Source organism: Trichomonas vaginalis, chromosome V (assembly GCF_026262505.1).
Source record: "Trichomonas vaginalis G3 chromosome V, whole genome shotgun sequence".
Taxonomy (NCBI): Eukaryota; Parabasalia; order Trichomonadida; family Trichomonadidae; genus Trichomonas; species Trichomonas vaginalis.
Window position 1 is genome coordinate 10,107,341 of NC_067207.1, and position 18,193 is coordinate 10,125,533.

General features: G+C 34.1%; 11 protein-coding genes and 1 pseudogene across 12 annotated transcripts, besides 7 other annotated features; 10 read left to right on the plus strand and 2 right to left on the minus strand.

Annotated features, from left to right (window-relative positions):
* Positions 1-49: 49 nt before the first annotated feature.
* On the plus strand, positions 50-832 carry TVAGG3_0310290 (histone, subunit A domain-containing protein; the record flags this gene model as incomplete). The annotated part of the gene is made up of 1 exon (XM_001309007.2): positions 50-436. One exon carries the CDS (start codon positions 50-52, stop codon positions 434-436), a length of 387 nt encoding a protein of 128 aa, XP_001309008.1.
* Positions 833-1,230: 398 nt separating this feature from the next.
* TVAGG3_0310300 (E3 ubiquitin-protein ligase trip12 family) lies at positions 1,231-4,449 on the plus strand (the record flags this gene model as incomplete). Its single annotated transcript, XM_001309006.1, has 1 exon — positions 1,231-4,449. One exon carries the CDS (start codon positions 1,231-1,233, stop codon positions 4,447-4,449), a length of 3,219 nt encoding a protein of 1,072 aa, XP_001309007.1.
* A 573-nt stretch (positions 4,450-5,022) lies between these two features.
* TVAGG3_0310310 (DDE endonuclease family) lies at positions 5,023-6,582 on the minus strand (the record flags this gene model as incomplete). Its single annotated transcript, XM_001309005.1, has 1 exon — positions 5,023-6,582. The coding sequence occupies one exon, from the start codon at positions 6,580-6,582 to the stop codon at positions 5,023-5,025; it is 1,560 nt and encodes a 519-aa protein (XP_001309006.1).
* A 267-nt stretch (positions 6,583-6,849) lies between these two features.
* Positions 6,850-6,886: a mobile genetic element.
* Positions 6,850-6,886: a terminal%2Cinverted (terminal inverted repeat of Banshee-A3 transposon ID:TVAGG3_0310320).
* Positions 6,887-6,929: 43 nt separating this feature from the next.
* Positions 6,930-6,966: a mobile genetic element.
* Positions 6,930-6,966: a terminal%2Cinverted (terminal inverted repeat of Banshee-A3 transposon ID:TVAGG3_0310330).
* A 1,176-nt stretch (positions 6,967-8,142) lies between these two features.
* Positions 8,143-8,180: a mobile genetic element.
* Positions 8,143-8,180: a terminal%2Cinverted (terminal inverted repeat of Banshee-A3 transposon ID:TVAGG3_0310340).
* Positions 8,181-10,098: 1,918 nt separating this feature from the next.
* On the plus strand, positions 10,099-10,326 carry TVAGG3_0310350 (uncharacterized protein; the record flags this gene model as incomplete). Its single annotated transcript, XM_051229794.1, has 1 exon — positions 10,099-10,326. One exon carries the CDS (start codon positions 10,099-10,101, stop codon positions 10,324-10,326), a length of 228 nt encoding a protein of 75 aa, XP_051099524.1.
* An 18-nt stretch (positions 10,327-10,344) lies between these two features.
* Positions 10,345-10,587, plus strand: TVAGG3_0310360 (serine threonine-protein phosphatase family; the record flags this gene model as incomplete). The annotated part of the gene is made up of 1 exon (XM_051229795.1): positions 10,345-10,587. The coding sequence occupies one exon, from the start codon at positions 10,345-10,347 to the stop codon at positions 10,585-10,587; it is 243 nt and encodes an 80-aa protein (XP_051099525.1).
* Positions 10,588-10,591: 4 nt separating this feature from the next.
* On the minus strand, positions 10,592-11,440 carry TVAGG3_0310370 (uncharacterized protein; the record flags this gene model as incomplete). Its single annotated transcript, XM_051229796.1, has 1 exon — positions 10,592-11,440. The coding sequence occupies one exon, from the start codon at positions 11,438-11,440 to the stop codon at positions 10,592-10,594; it is 849 nt and encodes a 282-aa protein (XP_051099526.1).
* Positions 11,441-11,650: 210 nt separating this feature from the next.
* Positions 11,651-18,193: part of a mobile genetic element that runs on past the window's edge.
* TVAGG3_0310390 (uncharacterized protein) lies at positions 13,698-14,099 on the plus strand (the record flags this gene model as incomplete). Its single annotated transcript, XM_051229797.1, has 1 exon — positions 13,698-14,099. The coding sequence occupies one exon, from the start codon at positions 13,698-13,700 to the stop codon at positions 14,097-14,099; it is 402 nt and encodes a 133-aa protein (XP_051099527.1).
* Positions 14,119-14,271, plus strand: TVAGG3_0310400 (uncharacterized protein; the record flags this gene model as incomplete). Its single annotated transcript, XM_051229798.1, has 1 exon — positions 14,119-14,271. The coding sequence occupies one exon, from the start codon at positions 14,119-14,121 to the stop codon at positions 14,269-14,271; it is 153 nt and encodes a 50-aa protein (XP_051099528.1).
* Positions 14,290-14,874, plus strand: TVAGG3_0310410 (phage tail repeat-like family; the record flags this gene model as incomplete). Its single annotated transcript, XM_051229799.1, has 1 exon — positions 14,290-14,874. One exon carries the CDS (start codon positions 14,290-14,292, stop codon positions 14,872-14,874), a length of 585 nt encoding a protein of 194 aa, XP_051099529.1.
* On the plus strand, positions 15,050-16,004 carry TVAGG3_0310420 (annotated as a pseudogene). The gene has a single exon. A coding segment is annotated over exon 1 (955 nt).
* On the plus strand, positions 16,470-17,060 carry TVAGG3_0310430 (DNA/RNA polymerases family; the record flags this gene model as incomplete). The annotated part of the gene is made up of 1 exon (XM_051229800.1): positions 16,470-17,060. The coding sequence occupies one exon, from the start codon at positions 16,470-16,472 to the stop codon at positions 17,058-17,060; it is 591 nt and encodes a 196-aa protein (XP_051099530.1).
* TVAGG3_0310440 (uncharacterized protein) lies at positions 17,213-18,073 on the plus strand (the record flags this gene model as incomplete). The annotated part of the gene is made up of 1 exon (XM_051229801.1): positions 17,213-18,073. One exon carries the CDS (start codon positions 17,213-17,215, stop codon positions 18,071-18,073), a length of 861 nt encoding a protein of 286 aa, XP_051099531.1.

Genomic DNA, 18,193 nt, shown 5'->3' on the forward strand with positions numbered 1-18,193 from the left:
CCTTATACAGTCACCTTTTTATAATTTTTTTTTAGAAAAAAAAAATAAAATGGAAGATTATCATGCTTTACAAAGATTTTTGAATGGTATGGATGAAACAAAAATGGATCTTCCAGGTCCTGAAAAGGATTTGCTGAACGCTCTTCGATTTTTCACAGGAAAAATTGTTGAGCAGCAATTATCTCCAAAAGTACCTTCTCATGAAATGGTTTCTGCTTTAACTGGATTAGTATATACGCTATTGAAGGACCATATCCCAAGAGAACTCGTATTCTTTATGAAACATGCAAAAAGGAAACAAATTCAAGATGAAGACTTTCTTCTTTACTGCAGAAAGACTTCTCTTCTTGATCATCTAAAGGAATATAGAGCTCAACTGAAAGAAAACTCTAAAACAACAAAAAAGAAGAAAAACGCAGATGATGACAGCGACTAAGATATTACATATGTTTGTAAGTTACATTTATATGAATATTGGTCTCAGATTTAGACTAATAATTTTCAAAAATGTTATAAACTTTAGAATTTCATATTACTCGTTTATTCATGATACAGTTTGGTTTTGAAGTCGCTTTGAACTACAGATTTCAGAGTTATCTCAAATCACAAAAAAATACCAAATTTACCAAGAAAAAAACTAAACAATTCTTTCCCAGTTACCAGTACTAGATTTAACATTTCATTTACTTACAATAAATTACTGGTTACAAAAAAATAATTTGAAGAATTTTGGGAAATTACGATCAACAATCGTTCAATGTCCATTATAAGCCATATTTCTAGTAACTATTTACGATTTTCACTTAGAGATATATGAATAAACTACAATTTTTACTGATAAACATTGGATTTTTTTTATTCTTGAATAATTCTGAAAAGATTATGCATGAATTAAATTGCTTAGATATAGCTCTTCAGAATTCATATTCCCAAAGACGAATTTAATATGAGTATTTTCATCGGAATCATAATCTTTGAATTTACTAATAATTTCAGAAGATATATCATAAGAACAATAATTTTAAATGATATTTTTCGTTTTTGAATTTCCAAAAAAATTCTATTTTCCCATTTTTAAGAATAATTTTCTTGAATTTGCAATTTATATGTTGATTTTCAAAAAAATTTTGGAAAATCGAATCCACTATATTCCAGCAGTATTGTACGAAATATGAAACGAATCATCGATTTTTACATATTTCTCTTAAAATTTTATGCTCAAAATTTTTCATGGCTGTAACTTTATCCAAAAATGCTTTTCTCAATGTTTTAAATCGGATAAAGAAGCCTGAAACTCTTTTTGATGGACTCCAAGTTCTGAGTGAAATGTTTATTTTCGCAAGTGAAGATATTTACGCGTATATAAATATCGATCAATTTGCAGAAGCGTTAAATTCAATTTTGGGCCAGTTTAGGTCCGAAGATGTCGCAATTCTTGCCACCCAGTGCATGATGCATCTCTTAACTTTTCATGGCCAAGCAATAAAAATTTTATCCAATTACGGCTTAATAGATAATTTAAAACAAACAATGCCAAAAGTCAAATCACAGCAATTACTCGAGAATTATTTAAACATATTATGCACTTACGCTATGGAAACTCCGTTTGATTTCATTCGACACTTTAAGACAATGATTTTCTTCGAAATAATGCCAAAAGTGTCAATAATAGAACAAAGGAGAGCTCTACAGGCCGTTGCATTCCTCGCACAAGAGCATTTAATATCAAATTCGATTGAATACTACCATATCATCATAAAATACATGAGTGATGAAGACCAAAGCCTAAGGAACTCAGCATCAAGAGCATTCCAACAAATGCTTAACTCTTCGTCGCCTCAATCAGTTCCTTACTCAGTTTTGTCTTTTTTACCAAACTTAATCGTTTCTTCACCGGAAATAACACCATCCATTGGGTATTCGTCTATATTATACAATGCAGCAAAAGATTCTAGCGTTTTACGTTATTTTGTTGAAAAAACTCCGAATTTTAGTCAATTACTCACATGCAATGCGTGTTTGTCGAATGCAACAATAGCAAGTAACATCCTCAAGCTCATACAAATACTTCTACCCCAACCAAAGCTTCCAAAATCGATTTGGTCGGGAAAATCTTATACATGCGTCAAAGATACTAAACCAATCATCCAAGCATTAATCTCATACTTAACAATAGGCAATATATTCCACGAAGTACACGCAGTTTCGCTTTTAGGCGCAATTTCGACCATTACACCGATACAACATACTTCTGAATTAATCGGAGCATTACTAAGACTTGCTCGAACATCTAAAGCCGCCCCTTACGTTGCCTGCGTCGTTTACAGCTTCCCTGACAAACAAATAGCTCATAGATCTGGAATAGTTCCAATTCTCGAGTCAGTTCACGTACATACGACACAAGCTCAGTTTTACAATGAAATGCTACGTAAAATAAACGAGTCAAAACCGGTAGAAATTTATGCACCGGCAATGATCGCTTATTCACAAGATATGAAGGAGATTGTTGAGTATATTCGCAAGAACCATATGATGCCGTATGAATTTTTGAAATCTTCTCTACTTGACAAGGTAAAAAATATGATTTTAGCTGGAATCTCAGGAAAAGTTGATCTTTCGCCAATAGTTGACTTAGCATTTGGTGTTATTCAGTACTACAGCATTCCTTCTGAGAAAGATCCCTTAAAAATCTCTTCATTTGGAGCATTCAGCCAAAAAGTGATGAATTTCAAGCTGAAAATGAACACAAACCAGAGGAACCTGAATGTTCCACTCACATCTTCATTCCTATGGGTAGAAGGCTGGTATAACATGAATTCCAAAAAATCTTTGATGACAAAACTGAAAACTCTCATTCAAACTGACTACTACCTATCAGAATTCATCGATGCGGACTCTTTATCAGCCAACCATGAGATATTTGCCTTGATTTGTCGCGCATATAACGTTGATGGCTATTCCAAGTGTTCCTTTGCTATTGACAACTACACGTTCAGTGCATACGATACCGTAACATTCGCTCTATCCGTTGTTTGTCCCGCCATTCACATGTTACGCTCATCAAATATAACTTTGAAGATTATTGAGCAAGAAAGTCCACGATATCCCTTCACCATCCAGAAATTCGAGTCCAGCGAGCTTACCCGTGCATTAGATCTCCTTTCCGCCATCTCTTCCAAGCGACCAGACGTTTCTATCGTCAACACTTCATTTTCCATAGAAATTACCTCGAAATTTTCATCACCACTATGTACATTGATGATGTTTGAGCCAGCGATCAGACTTGTCTACTCCATGCCATCGATGTTTCCTTTGGAAGACAGAATGGCCGCATTCAGAAGTGTTGCAAACCATCCTTTACTTTCTTGTAGGGAATTGTCAACGAAATTCGATTCAAAGTCAGACCAATCGCTTATTACTGACTTTCTGAGGCATCGAATCATTGTTGACAGGCCGTATTTATACAAGAAAGGCAAGGAAGTGTTCAACAGAATGTCTGCTTCACAGTTTTTCCTGGATATTTTGTTCGAAGGAGAGAAAGGAATTGGAGATGGCCCTACAAAGGCTTTCTACACGGATTTCTCAGTGGAGCTCGCTTCAAACAAGAATATCTATCTGTGGAGAAGGGAAAATGACGAATGCGGACTTTTCCCTTCTTTCGCTGCTTCTGAAAAAGATTTGGAATTTTTCGGAGGTTTTTTGTCAAAATCGATTTCTCACAATCGACTTTTAGACTTGCCGTTGAATCCTTCTTTCTTCAAACTCCTTCGCGGGCAAGAAGTATCTATCATGGAAGTAGATCCGATGCTTGGAAGGTCTCTTGAAGTAAAAGACGGACTTTTCGGACTCGATTTTTGTTACCCTGGACATCCAGAAATAAAAATGGTTGATGCAGGGGAATCCATCGAAGTTAACGAGCAGAATGTTGATGATTATGTTAGACTAGTCAAGGATTTCACGTGCGGTAATAAAATGCGTGAAAAACTTCAATCTTTTCTCGATGGATTCAACAAAAATTTGCAATTTAATTCTTTGTCACTTTTTAGTGAAAATGAATTTTTATTTTTGATCAATGGCATCGACATGAAAGTCACTGAGGACTATCTCAGGAACAATATCGTAGTGGAGCATGGATACGACATGAAGTCCCCTGAGATAGAGATGTTCGTAAAGCTGATTCCGACTTTTGACAGAGAAACTTTTTCGAAATTCGTCAGATTTGTTACTGGATGTGCACATTTACCTGTAAAAGGATTGGCAGGACTTGAACCAAAGCTGACAATAGCAAAGAGAATAACAGAAGGCGGTCAATCTCCTGATGAAACGTTGCCAAGCGTAATGACTTGTACAAACTACTTCAAATTGCCTCAATATTCATGCATTGAAGTAATGAGAGAAAGAATATTATTGGCTATTAATGAATGCGCGGTTTCTTTTGAACTTTCTTAATTATATTTATTATTTTTAATATTTTGTATTGTTTATTAAACTTTTTGATAAATATCATCTTAAAATTATTGTATTTCATATAATGATGTCGATATCTAAAAAAAATTTTGAATTCAAAATTACAAACAAGGATAGGATAAATATCACTGTAAAAATGACATTTTGAGCAGAACAACATACATATTTCATACCAATATATTCTCATAGAACTTCTTTTTTTTTTAATTTTCAAATTTTACCATTTTATAGATTTTTTAATTTATTTAATGCTCGAATGCAATTTTTATCCCTCTGATAAACAACGACATGCTTATATTGTGAGGTTATTAGATTTTTTTAATGGAAATTCTCACCGAGTTGAATAAAATTTTTATGGCTCCCAAATTATATAGTGTATAGAGTGAGTGATCCTGAAATATGGATATTTTATGTCTTCAAACTTTTCATAAAATTTATACCGTGATATTAGCCTTGTACCGAAAAAAGTGACAGGCAATGCCGTAAAATAATATTTTATTAAAAAATTTTTGGTGGAGAATTGGAAAATTTTTGTTGGAAAATTGGAAAATTTTCCTAATCATTTGGACTATAACCTGGCATATTAGGGAGTTTTGTCAACAACTCAATGCTGGGATCAAGATAGTTTGTAATCCAAAAGTAGAAACGTTCCTTGGTGTCTTGTTCTGGCTTCCTGCAAAATCTGTGATTTGCAGGATTCTTCTTAATATTGTCAGAAATTGCGCAAATCATGTCCATCGTCGTCAATTCTTCACCATTGATGTTAAAACGATTTCGATTACGGTAATTTCTTTTCTCTTGCAATTCTTTTTCTGCAGGAGTCAATTCACGAACATACTTATTATGTTTGAGAGCTTCTACAGAACAAGGGCAAAGACCGCAGGCGGCAGCAGCATTTTGAACCGTTCTTAATGATACTGATTCTTGCCATGCGCTAATAAATGAGTAGATAATGGCGTAGCGCATCATTGCAGCATTGCTGTTGAACTCTTGCTTCGGTGCCTTAATGTAATCTCTCAGATAATCCGTGAATTTGGACTTTAATCTTTTGGCAATGCCAACATCAAATACTTGTAAAATGTGTGTTGTATGTGCGGGAAGAACAATTAATTTGATGTTGGCACTTGCCAAAAGGAACAATGCCAGAGGATTCTCGCGGCTGGAGTGTCCATCACACACAATGAGAGCAGGCTTGTCACGTATATCTTCTGGCATTCTCTGGCGTTCAAAGTTAAGCCACTCGATGAAGAAAATGCAATACAATAAGAATACACTTCTGTTCACCCAGCCTTTTGGCGTAGAAGTAAACCAACAATGTCTTTCGCGCTGGAATACTTTCAGTTCTCTAGGTAGTTCTGCAATACATGGGAGAACAAAGAGAGGTGGGACAGATTTGCCTGTCATTGAGCATCCGCATAAAGCTGTAATGTGCGGAAAGTTTGGAATTCCTTTGGCGATCATATGCTCTATCTCCTCAGGTAATGCAACTTTCTTCTTCTTAAATTTGTTTATGAATGTTTCATCGATACTAAAAATCAACTCCTCTGGAGTACTTTCGATTGTTTCACGATGTTTATCGTAGAATTCTTCGATAATTCTTGGTTCACACGCCATGTATCTTGATTCTTCAATCTCTTGGCATGCCTTAAGCTTGCAATGCAATTGCTGTAAAATACGGTTAACATAAGGTCTCGATACATCATCACCACCAAGAGTATTGATAACTTCTTCTGCAAGAGTAGGACAATTAATCTCAAGAAGGAATCTGTAACCATAATCTCTTCTGAGCTCTTTCAACTTGAACGCCTCGTCAATAATGTCAGCTGCTTCTAGAGCTTCACCTTTGTAAGCAGAATCTTCGATAATTTCTTTTAAAGTGAGCTGATCACGCTCGCATAGGTATGGATCTGCACCGCCATGATTCCCTTTTTCCCAGTATAGACCTAATGCAGCTCTTTTAAGTGCAGTAGCAATGAGATTGGATGTTAAAGTTCCGAGATCTGGGTATTCTTCCTCCCATGCAAGCTTAGTTTGACTATATGTCATACCTTCGGCGCGACAATTGATGATAAACTTTTGTTGTCTACCAAGAAATTCGACTGTGAGAAATTCCATTTTTAATTTTAAACGAGCACTTGAGCCACGTTTTATCTGACTTCACCAGCCAAAAAGCCCCTGTACTAAGTGTCATGTTTTTGTTTATTTTAAAGTTTCTGCCATGTAATGGTTTACATTGCAAATTTTTTGAATACTTTACATCACCATAAAATGGCAGTACAAGGCTAGTTTATCGGTACAAGGCTCTTGAAATGACTTTATCATTCAAAAATTGAATGAACAATCTTCAATTTTTTTACATTCAATCAAAAAATCGAATTAATGTAATAAACAGAAATTCATCAAAAGTGACAGCTCTCAATTTTTTGACATTTGTAAATTCTAAATTGAATGAGAAAAATGTGTAATAAACAGAAATTCATCAAAAGTGACAGCTCTCAATTTTTTGACATTTGTAAATTCTAAATTGAATGAGAAAAATGAAATAATACTAAGCATAATACAATATTCTAGATTTAATTATAATTAGGAAAAAGTTAGTTTTGAGAGTACTTTTCATAGGCATATAGAATGAAATCTTCTGAAAAATAATATCACATAAACTCATATTATTTTCTAAGATATAACTATTTTATATAAAAATCAAATTCAATGATCTTAAAAGCGAAGGATAAACCTCAAAATTTACGAATATAATGAGTGGGAATATAATGCTTATCTATCATAAAACCATATGAAATATTAATTTTTGCTTTACGCCTAATTTTTGACGACAATTAGCAAAAAATGTTAAATGTTAACACTCAGTCCATTTGAATATGAAAAATAAAATTGACTTTGATTAAATGTTTTTATTTATCATGCAATTCTTCTTGCGACCAAAGATTTGAATAAAAGTTCAAAAAATAAGATAGCTTAAAAAATAATATACGGTAGTGTTTACTAATAGATGAATAGTATATAAATTCTATTAAAATGGATTTGATCCAAAAAAATATATAAAATTTGATCATAAATAAAATCGTTTTAAATTACTTCTTCATTTAAATTATAACAATTATTTTTGGTTTTATATTTTTTTGGATCAAATCCATTTTAATAGAATTTATATACTATTCATCTATTAGTAAACACTACCGTATATTATTTTTTAAGCTATCTTATTTTTTGAACTTTTATTCAAATCTTTGGTCGCAAGAAGAATTGCATGATAAAAAAAACATTTAATCAAAGTCAATTTTATTTTTCATATTCAAATGGACTGAGTGTTAACATTTAACATTTTTTGCTAATTGTCGTCAAAAATTAGGCGTAAAGCAAAAATTAATATTTCATATGGTTTTATGATAGATAAGCATTATATTCCCACTCATTATATTCGTAAATTTTGAGGTTTATCCTTCGCTTTTAAGATCATTGAATTTGATTTTTATATAAAATAGTTATATATTAGAAAATAATATGAGTTTATGTGATATTATTTTTCAGAAGATTTTGTGTTCTTCTTCAAAATTTTATTTTTTATTAAAAAGAATCTTTACAAAATATACATTTACTTTAATTAATATTTAAAAACGTGCTCTATCAAAAGTTCCAAAAATTCAATATTTTAGCTTTTCTGAGGTGTCACTTTTGATGAATTTCTGTTTACAACAAATGAAATAATACTAAGCATAATACAATATTCTAGATTTAATTATAATTAGGAAAAAGTTAGTTTTGAGAGTACTTTTCATAGGCATATAGAATGAAATCTTCTGAAAAATAAAAAAAAAAAAAAAGGTAGTGGGGCCTCCAGGCACTTCGTGCCTTCTAGCCCTGAAGATGATTAGTATAAATGTTTTTTTTTTTTTTTCTTGGGATGGGCCTCCAGGCACTTCGTGCCTTCTAGCCCATAAGAAATTTTGCACAAGACCCAAGAGGAGGACCGGAGCCCCAGCCGACCAGCCTTTTTCCCCTTATAGAATGAGATAGGACGGTTATTTTACAAAACTGACAACACTTTTCACAAATTATATATGTTTTCATGTTTTGTCAAGACTTCTTCGTAATGAGCGTAAAGGACCAAAAAATAATGTTTAGGGTAGAAGGTTAGATCTAACCTCTTTTCTAACCTCTTTTCTAACCTCTTGAATTTTCATGATTTCTTCGTAAATGTTTTGTCAAGACTTCTTCATCGTAAATGTTTTGTCAAGACTTCTTCATCGTAAATGTTTTGTCAAGACTTCTTCATCGTAAATGTTTTGTCAAGACTTCTTCGTAATGAGTGTAAAGGACCAAAAAATAATGTTTAGGGTAGAAGGTTAGATCTAACCTCTTTTCTAACCTCTTTTCTAACCTCTTGAATTTTCATGACTTCTTCGTATATGCTTTGTCAAGACTTCTTCATCGTATATGCTTTGTCAAGACTTCTTCATCGTAAATGTTTTGTCACTTTTCTGTCACTTTTCGGGTAAAAACATTTTTATTATTATATATAAATGAATTTTACAAAACCACCGTTACCGTTCTTTGGAAATAAGAGTAGATGTAAAGATATTATATTGAGAGAACTTAAGAAACTACCGAATGGTCTAACATTTGTAGATTTGTTCGGTGGAAGTTTCTATATATCCCATTTATGTCATATAATATTCCCAGACTCAAAGATTATATGCAATGACTTCGACAACTATATGGACCGTCTCAAACATATTCCAGACACAAACAATATATTGAAAGAGTTAAAAGAAAAGATACCTATAGGTAAGATGGAACGTATACCATTAGATAAGAAAAATATTGTGAGAGAGGTTTTGAAAAAAGCAGAATATATAGACTGGGATAGTATATCTGCTAGACTATTATATAGTGGTTCTATAAGAGTTCATGACATTGAAACACTTATGTCAAAAGTTTTATATCTTAACTATACAAATGTTTTCAAAGAGGACATAGAAAAATATATTGAGGGTATAGAGTTTGTGAGATGTCATTGGACAGAGTTGTATGAAAAATATAAAGACAAGGAAAATGTTTTCTTTATAGTGGACCCGCCGTTCTTTAACACATGGGATTTTCAATACCAAGTAGACTGGTCTTTGAGAGACTCTTTAGAAACTTTAGACGTTATACATAACCATCCATGCTTTTACTTTACATCCGATAAAAGTGGTTTGGAAACCGTTATGAGATGGTTAGAGGACATACATGACTATGAGTTTATATATGACAAGATAGAATATGAGAGAGGTCCTATAAACTGGAGAAAGTGTCACAATAAAGAAATTTTATTAGTAAGTAAATGTGGTTTGAAATAGGACTACTTGTTTTAGGTTTTTTCCATTGTGTCATTTATTTATTTGACGTGGCAGAAAAGTACAGAGAATATGAAGATGAACCAATGCCTGCAAATGTTCAGTATATGTACTCGTAAGAGATATTTTTATCTAATATTAAATGGACGCACAGAACTTAGCGAATGCACAGCAACCTGGACAACCAAACCCAGAGAATATTCCAAATGAAGTTAGAATACAAACTGCAATGGCAAACTATGGTCAAGTGCCAACAGATGTACAAATGCAAACTGCCATGTCAAATGACGCTGCGTTAGGTTTGCCACCATGGTATGCAAATATGAGATGGAAAGAGTTTTATACAAACCCTGAAGTGGGATATAAACAACTTTATGCAGATGACGCGAACACAGGAGTTGACCCAGAATATGTTTTCTACCAGAGGAGAAACAGAATGTATGAGCTCCAGTTAAAGAATGCTATGGAACTCAACAGGAAACGTAAGAGACTAGGCGGACATTAGATTTTTACATATAGTAAAATGGGTTTCTTTGGAAGAATAGGAAACTTCTTTCGAAATGTTGGAAGAGGTATATGGAATGGAATAAAAACCGTAGGAAAAGGAATTTGGAACGGAGTCAAAAATATTGGTAAAAGAGTAGGTCAGTTTGTTGGTATTATACCTAAAGACCCTGAACCAGAAGAACAAGCTCCTGTTATACAACAGCCTGAACCTGCACCACAGTCAAGTTGGCAACCAAATCCAACACCTCAACCGTATTAAAAAATTATATTTTTACCGTTCGATAGTAGTTGTATATGAAACTAAGTTCTAAGTAAAACGCATGGTATAATGGAATTATTCTTTTTCTTCCATCTGTAGTAAACCATACTTGAAAGTCTGAAATACTTCCACTTGGTGGTTCGTATAACTTTGTAGGTTTTTCGTAAAAGTCATTTGCCAAGCATAAGAAAGAGTTTTGAGCGCCAGAAAATGAAGCATGAACAATAATAGCAGCTGGGTCGAAAACATCTTTAAATAAATATGGTTCATCTCTTGCATATCGACTGTAAATATTTGCTAAAGGAAGTTTGACTTTCTGATTTAACATTCTTTGCAAATAATACCATGACATTGCAGTGAATTCTGTATATATTTGTTCGTCTTTATTTGGATTGTTTTCGTAGATTTGAAATGACACTTGTGAATTTTGTTTGTCATATACAATTCTCACATAAAGTGTGCTCTCGGTATTTGCATATTCATCAGCATATTTTGCATAACATGAATTTATTTTATCTTCTATATTTTTTAACGCAGTCTGTAGAGAAGATGAAAGGTCAACTTGTATTAGCTCAATTTCTTCCCACATTTTTCGTTTCCCTTCAGATATATAATCTATATGAAACTTTACAATAAATGGAAAACTTTTATCTTCTACAGACACAAACTTCATTCTACGAAAGCCAATAGCTTTTGTGACAGATGGGTCTCTTAGCCATCTTAATGGGTAGTCAAAACGATAGCCTTCATGCTTTACGGTCTCTGTCTCAAACTTTTGACCGACATTAGTAAAAAGTTCATCTAATGGTTTAGTTGTAGCAACTCTTGAATTTTCTTTTTCTATTGGAAGCATATTTTATCTAGAATAAAAATGTCGAAAGATATTGCTTCCATGAGAGAAATACAACACAACCGACAACTCATTATGCAAGCTCTAAATAAGAACACAACAAACTTTTCAAACTATTCTAAGATATCTGAGTCATTGAAAGAAGGAAACTTAAAACTGACATTAAACCCAATGACAGATGAGTTTCTGTTTCAAGACAAGAAGAACAATACTGTCTGTATAAATCCAACAAAAGGAACTTTAAACGAGAAACCTATAAATGAACTTCTTTTGAAAACAGATGTTGACAACAAAGCTGACAAAGAATATGTAGACGATGCAATAGCAAAAGAAGAAGAAAGAGCTAACAATGCTTATGCAACAAAAGAACATACTCATCCTGAACTAGCAGACAAAACATATGTTGACAATAAAATGTCAAGTGAAGTGACAAGAGCTGAAAACGAATATTCTAAAAAGACTCATATACATTCTATATCTGATATTACAGACTTACAAGAAACCTTAAACAGGAAAAGTGCCGTTGGACATACACATACATCTTCTGAAATAACAGACTTAAACGTTAGCCTTGAAAAGAAAGCAGACAAGAACCATACACATGATTTCTTCACAACTGTTGCTATAGAAAGTATTGAAGGAACGTTTGAAGAAACTGATGGGGATGTATTATATTGGAAACTTCCTAACTTTCCACAAGGTTTAACATCGGATGACGACATAACGACGATGAGAAACATTAGATGTAAAGATGTTTATGTCATGAAGGATGAACATAATATTAAATTCACTGCTCAAGATTTATATGACAAGAAAGCAGACAAAACAGAGCTTCAAACATTAAAGACAGAAATACTTCAAACATTATATCCTATAGGCTCTATTTATACGTCAATGAACTCTACCAGACCAGAAGTAGTACTTGGTTTTGGAACTTGGACTCAAATAGTCGACAGGTTTTTGTATTGTGCAAACTCTTCAAAGGAAACAGGTGGAAGTAAAACGATTTCAGGTGAAAATCTACCTGCACACAGTCACTACATAGATTTAAGTACATCTCAAGCAGGTTGGCATAAGCATAAATTTTGGGATTGGTCAGCAATGAAAAAAGGTAAAGGATATGATGTTAAAGACGACGTTCAGTTTGCTATAAATTGTTTCTGGGGTAACACTCAGGGAGATGGAAACCATACACATCGCGTTTCAGGATATACGCAAACAACGGGACAAAGTAAAGAATACATGCCACCTTACATGACAGTTTACGCATGGTATAGAAATGCTTAGTCGTCATTTTCAACTTCTTTAGCATATTCGTCAGGAGTTGTCTTATATTTGTTAGGAACTGTCTTTGAAAGTATACCACCTTGAACTTTGACAAGTTTGAAACGAGGTCTGACAATAGTAGTTTTATCTTCTGCTTGCAGTGTGTACATTTTGCCATGTTTGCCTAAAACTTCATAATATTCTCTTGTATACTTTCTTCTATTTTTACGAACACGAATGTGAGTACCTGTCGAGTTCCCATTGTTGTCATAGTCAATAGTATTTTCATATGGGTCGCGTTTAGGTATTTCTATTTTTACTTTGTCACCTTTCTGAAGTTTGAAGCCCGGCATTCTTTCTTGTTTGTCTCTTTTGACTAAATTATTAAATATATAGTCTTTCTCTAAGTCAGGGTTGTTTTTCATTTCTTCGGGGGAGTGGTTTCCCAAACCTTTTTGTTTACGGTTATTGTAAATATTTAAAACTTGTCTCATCTTTGCCATGGAGAAGTGTCTATATTTGTCGTCATATGACATTTCATTTGCTTCACCACCTTGTGGTTGGTTTAAGTCTCTTAACATTTTTATACAACCGTCAATGACACCAAGAGCAGAATGGTTTTGGTCGACAATGAAATATTGGTTTACATTTTTTGAACGCAGATAGTTTTTTACATCATCTGATTTGAAAGAACTTTCACAGTCAGATGTCAGTTTTGTTGGATGGTATTTGTCAACGAATATTGTCAAAGCAGTTTTCACATCTAAAATATTTTTGGACCATAATGGTATGGCTTCACAGTATCTTGTGTTTTGACCAACAAATATTAACCAGTATGGTGGTCCATCTGTTCTAACTCTCGGAATGTTTTCCAAGATATCCATAAACCAAGCATTTGGTGTTGAACTAAAGATTTTTATCATGAGTGCTTTCTTTGTCGCTTTAGAAACATAGGGGTCCTTGTTTGGATTCGTCATTTTTTAACCCATAAGAAATGGGTTTATTTGGCGCATTAGCAGGAGTTGCATCCAGATTTTTACCCGCAGTTGGAACAATAGCCAGAGGTGCATTTGGAATTGGAAGGAAGATTTTGAGTACATTAGGTATACTGAAAGAGAAAGCACAACCTATTATACAAACTGTACAGAAAGGTTGGGATGTAGCACGAGATGCAGCAAATCTTATTCCAAATCCTGAAACAAGAGGAAAAGTTCAAGGATGGATGGACAATGTAGGAAGACAAGCAGGAAACTATTATAACAAAGCAAATGACTACTATAACCAAGCAGGACACTATATGGACCAAGGTGAAAGATTCTTTAACAGAGGATATAACCATGCACAACAGTGGGCAAACAATAACCAACCTCAACCGCCTCAAACTTGGGGAATGTAAAATTTTTTACTGAGATGAAATGAACAATACAGCATTGAGACAAATGGGTTCAAGATGGATTTGTCGGCTTCCAGCAGTTACACCACGTGTTTGTCAAGTTCTTCCTATACCTCAGGAAGTTTTAGACCGACTTAAAAAACCTAAACAACCAGTTGAAAACAAACCAAACTAAAATTTTTACTGAGATGAAATGACCGAAGAAGTTGAAACGGTAGATTTGACACCACAAACAAAAAGTTCAGAACCATTGTCAAAACCTGTCAAAGAACTTACAGATGAAGAGAAAAATTCAATAATAGAAAGTGCCAGGTCTGGAAATACAAACCCTAACTATAAAGTCACTTTTCATAGAAATGGAACGGCTAGTATCTCAAAAAAGAAACAGACTCTCACAAATAAAATATTGAAGTCTGAAGGAGCTTTCGAGACAACAGATGGAAAAGTTTACTTCACTGACCAACAGTTCATTATAGAACATCTCATTGACTTAGAGTCGAAATATTCTAAACTTTACAACAAACACAAAAAGTTGAAAGGAAAACAAAAACAAATGGCATATGATATTTATGAAGATGTTGACAACACAACTGTTCCTGCAAGTGAAGTAAAGTCAGAGGAACCGAAAAGTGACGAAAAACCGATAGAAGAAGAAAAACCAAAAACTGAAGATAAACCAAAACCAAAGTTTAGTTTGGAAACTAAACCAAGTCAACCTTCATTAGCTGGTATGGGTTGGCGTCAAAGACTTATGGCAGCAGGCGGTTATGTAAAGTAAAGAAAAAAAAACATTTTTTTATTTTTATAAAAATGCCCCCATATAGAATGGATAGAAAGTCTGCTAGAATAAAAGCAGAGTTACAAAGATATGGTTGGAGAGTTTCGAAGAATTTTAAATATAGGAAGGGAAGACCCATAAAAGTCTATGACAAATTGTCTGGTCTCGCTACGAAATGGATTTGGAAACAGCACATGCCAATTATCCAAACAGACTAGAGAGGTTAGAAGAAGAACGTCTTATGAACATGCCTTTCGATGTTAGTGAACCTCAAGTTGAAGGACACGACGGCTTTGCCAGATTCTACTGGAAACATGACGAACAATTGCATCCTTTGAGAAGGAAAAAAGGTAGTGCAGAGGATGGTCATGCTCCCATGGAAAGAACAAGATATGCATATGAAAAGTATCGTGAAGTTAGAAGTCAAATTACATCTGGTCGAACCTTTACAGTAAACTTTGACGAAGGAAAGAACAAAGAAGGCTTCATGGGAGTACTTGCTGCAATTCAAGACGGAAATATGAAAGGACACAATCTCAGATTGACCATAACAGATTTGGATGGTCACATTTACTATGCAAATGGCAATGAACAAACAGCCGCAAAACTTCTTGACGCTTTCAAGACTACAAAGAGAGAACAAATGGTTGACTCCGACTCAGACATTTTGAATGCAATTGAAGGAATTGCAAGTGTCAAGTTCGAATGGTACCAACCTAACCCTCAAGCAGTCAGACAACATGCTGGATACTTCCCGTTCATAAATAAGTCTGACATTGACTTGACAAGGTATGGAATTTTACAATTCAATTGAAACAATTGTCAATGAACCTTGCATTCTTACATGTCTCAGGAACTCTGGTCTTGTTACAGAAGAGAAGATGAAGTATCTTGAGTCATGTGTGAAGACAAGGTACATTCTCAGAGGTCAATTGGCAAAAATTGCACCGTTGGCAAATGTCAATATCCGAGTCAACATACCTACAGCTAAAGGTTCTTCACATGACGACTATGTTGTTGAGTTCAATTTACCATGGTTGAAGATTGTAATTGTCCACAACCACTTCATGTTGAACGAAAGTCTTACAAACCCATTGTTCGGAAAAGGCAAGTGCAACATTGTCAGAGCTGTAAACATTCTTTTCGAGAAAGGTTTGTTGGAACCAATTCCAGATGACAAGCTGACAGAAACTTTTGTACCAAAAGACGAAACAAACTTTTCACTGTTAGCAAGACCAAAAGTTGTTCCAGACAAAGTTCTAGTACAAAAGAAGTACACAATTCCACAAGGGGTTGGATTGTTCGGATACCAACCTGAACCAGAAGAACTTCCAATGAGGTTGCAAGAACTTCAAGATGCTATAAACAAACTTCCATTGAGACATCCAATTGACGTCAAATTGTATTGGAGAGCATCTGAGTTAGGTCAGAAGGTTTTATATGAAACAGGTTGCTTCGACGATGTTTATGAGATAACAGGAGAAGTTTCTCAGAAGATAAGAGACTCACTTGAATTTCCACAAACTGGACCAATTGGTTGCGACAAGTTCGACTCAGATGAAAAGATATACTATGTCGACCTTAACGCTGCATACATGAGGTTTGTCCAATATATTCCGACTGGAATTCCAAACGAAGATGGTGAGTTCCCGGGAAGGAACTATACAGTTGGAAAAGTCATACAACAACTGTATGATATTAGGAAAGCTTCAAACCCCAAACTTGCAATGACACTCAAATTGCTTATGAATTCGACATGGGGATATTCCATTAAGAAACCTCAAGAGATGAAGAGTAAACATTATGAGAAGGTCGACAACTTTGTTGAAAGGTTTTCTCCTTTTGTTTTGAAGTACGAATTCACTCAAGGTCAAAGTGGCTTAGTAACCACATTAAAACCTATTGTCGAACATTGGTCTTACCCTCAGTTCGCAAAGGCAGTCCTTGACAACTACAACAAATTCTTCTCCGAAGTCAAATCCAAGGTGAAGGTTTACTATGAGAACATTGACGCACTCATGACGAACGAAGAAGGATACAACAAACTCATTGAAATGGGAATGGTCGGTGAAAAGATGGGCTGTTTTAAGCTAGATAAGGTATTTTCCGAAGTTCATGTCCTCTCCAAGCGTAAGTATTGGGGCATACTTGAAGACGGCACAGAAATAAAACATTGCATGAAGTAAAAATTTATTTTTAAAAAGTGACATTTTTTAAATTTTATTTGAAATGTACGCTGAGTTTGTTAGTGAACCTCAAGTTGAAGGAAACTTGTTTGTTAGATGAGAAATATGAAATGGCATACCATTTTAAAACAATATATTTTTACATATATTAAATGCTTCAGGTTGAAAAACAAAGAACAAAAGTAGCAGATACAAAACCGTTAGACTATATCTTTACAAATGCTGGTAGGACAATATCAGATGAAGAAATTTCATCCCGAGCATACAGGTTTGACTATCCAATTCGTTGGCTTCAAAGTCCTTCAGATGCAAAGGCAATAGGATTTAGAAGAGTTTTGTTTTCAAATAGAACTAACGCATTTATGTTCGCAGTATATTTTCATGGGCAGTATAAAGGTTCTGATGGTCTAATAGACAAATTTGACGAAATGAGAATCTTTACAGTTCGTTCAGACGAAAGTCTTGAGAAAACTCTAAATGACTTTCAAACTCAAATGAACAAATATTATTGGGAATTTCAAAAAAAATACCACTCTTTACTAAATGGAACATACTATCTGAAACTAGAATATGACAAGATGAACTCCACCGTTTCATTTCAAAAGATTGAAATTAACCCTCCAAGAGATACAGAGTTTTTATTTTGGGAAGTAGACAAACGTTCTTGGGCACAATTTCTTCGGTTACTAAACCAGAACGAACCATTACCACCAGATGGTCCATTTAAATTTATACTTCCACCAGCAGATTTGACAGTTTATAGAAACGTGTTTGACCCTCAAAATGTTATGTGTCATGCAAGTTTCAGTTCAAGCAACAATAGTTTTCTATGTATTGGTAAGGACTTTTATGACTTTGCTTCTAAATTCTACGAACCATCTAGTAACAGTTTCTCTGACTTTCAAGTTTGGTTCACAACAAATGGTGTGCAACATATTATTCCATTGTACTATGACTTTTATCTCGAATTGTCTTTCATATATAACTACGGAAAAGTGCTGAAAAAGTATTGAAAAATAATGTTTAGGGTAGAAGGTTAGATCTAACCTCTTTTCTAACCTCTTTTCTACCCTCTTGAATTTTCATGAAAACAATTTATTTTTGACACTTTCACAAAAAACATAAAAAAGTGG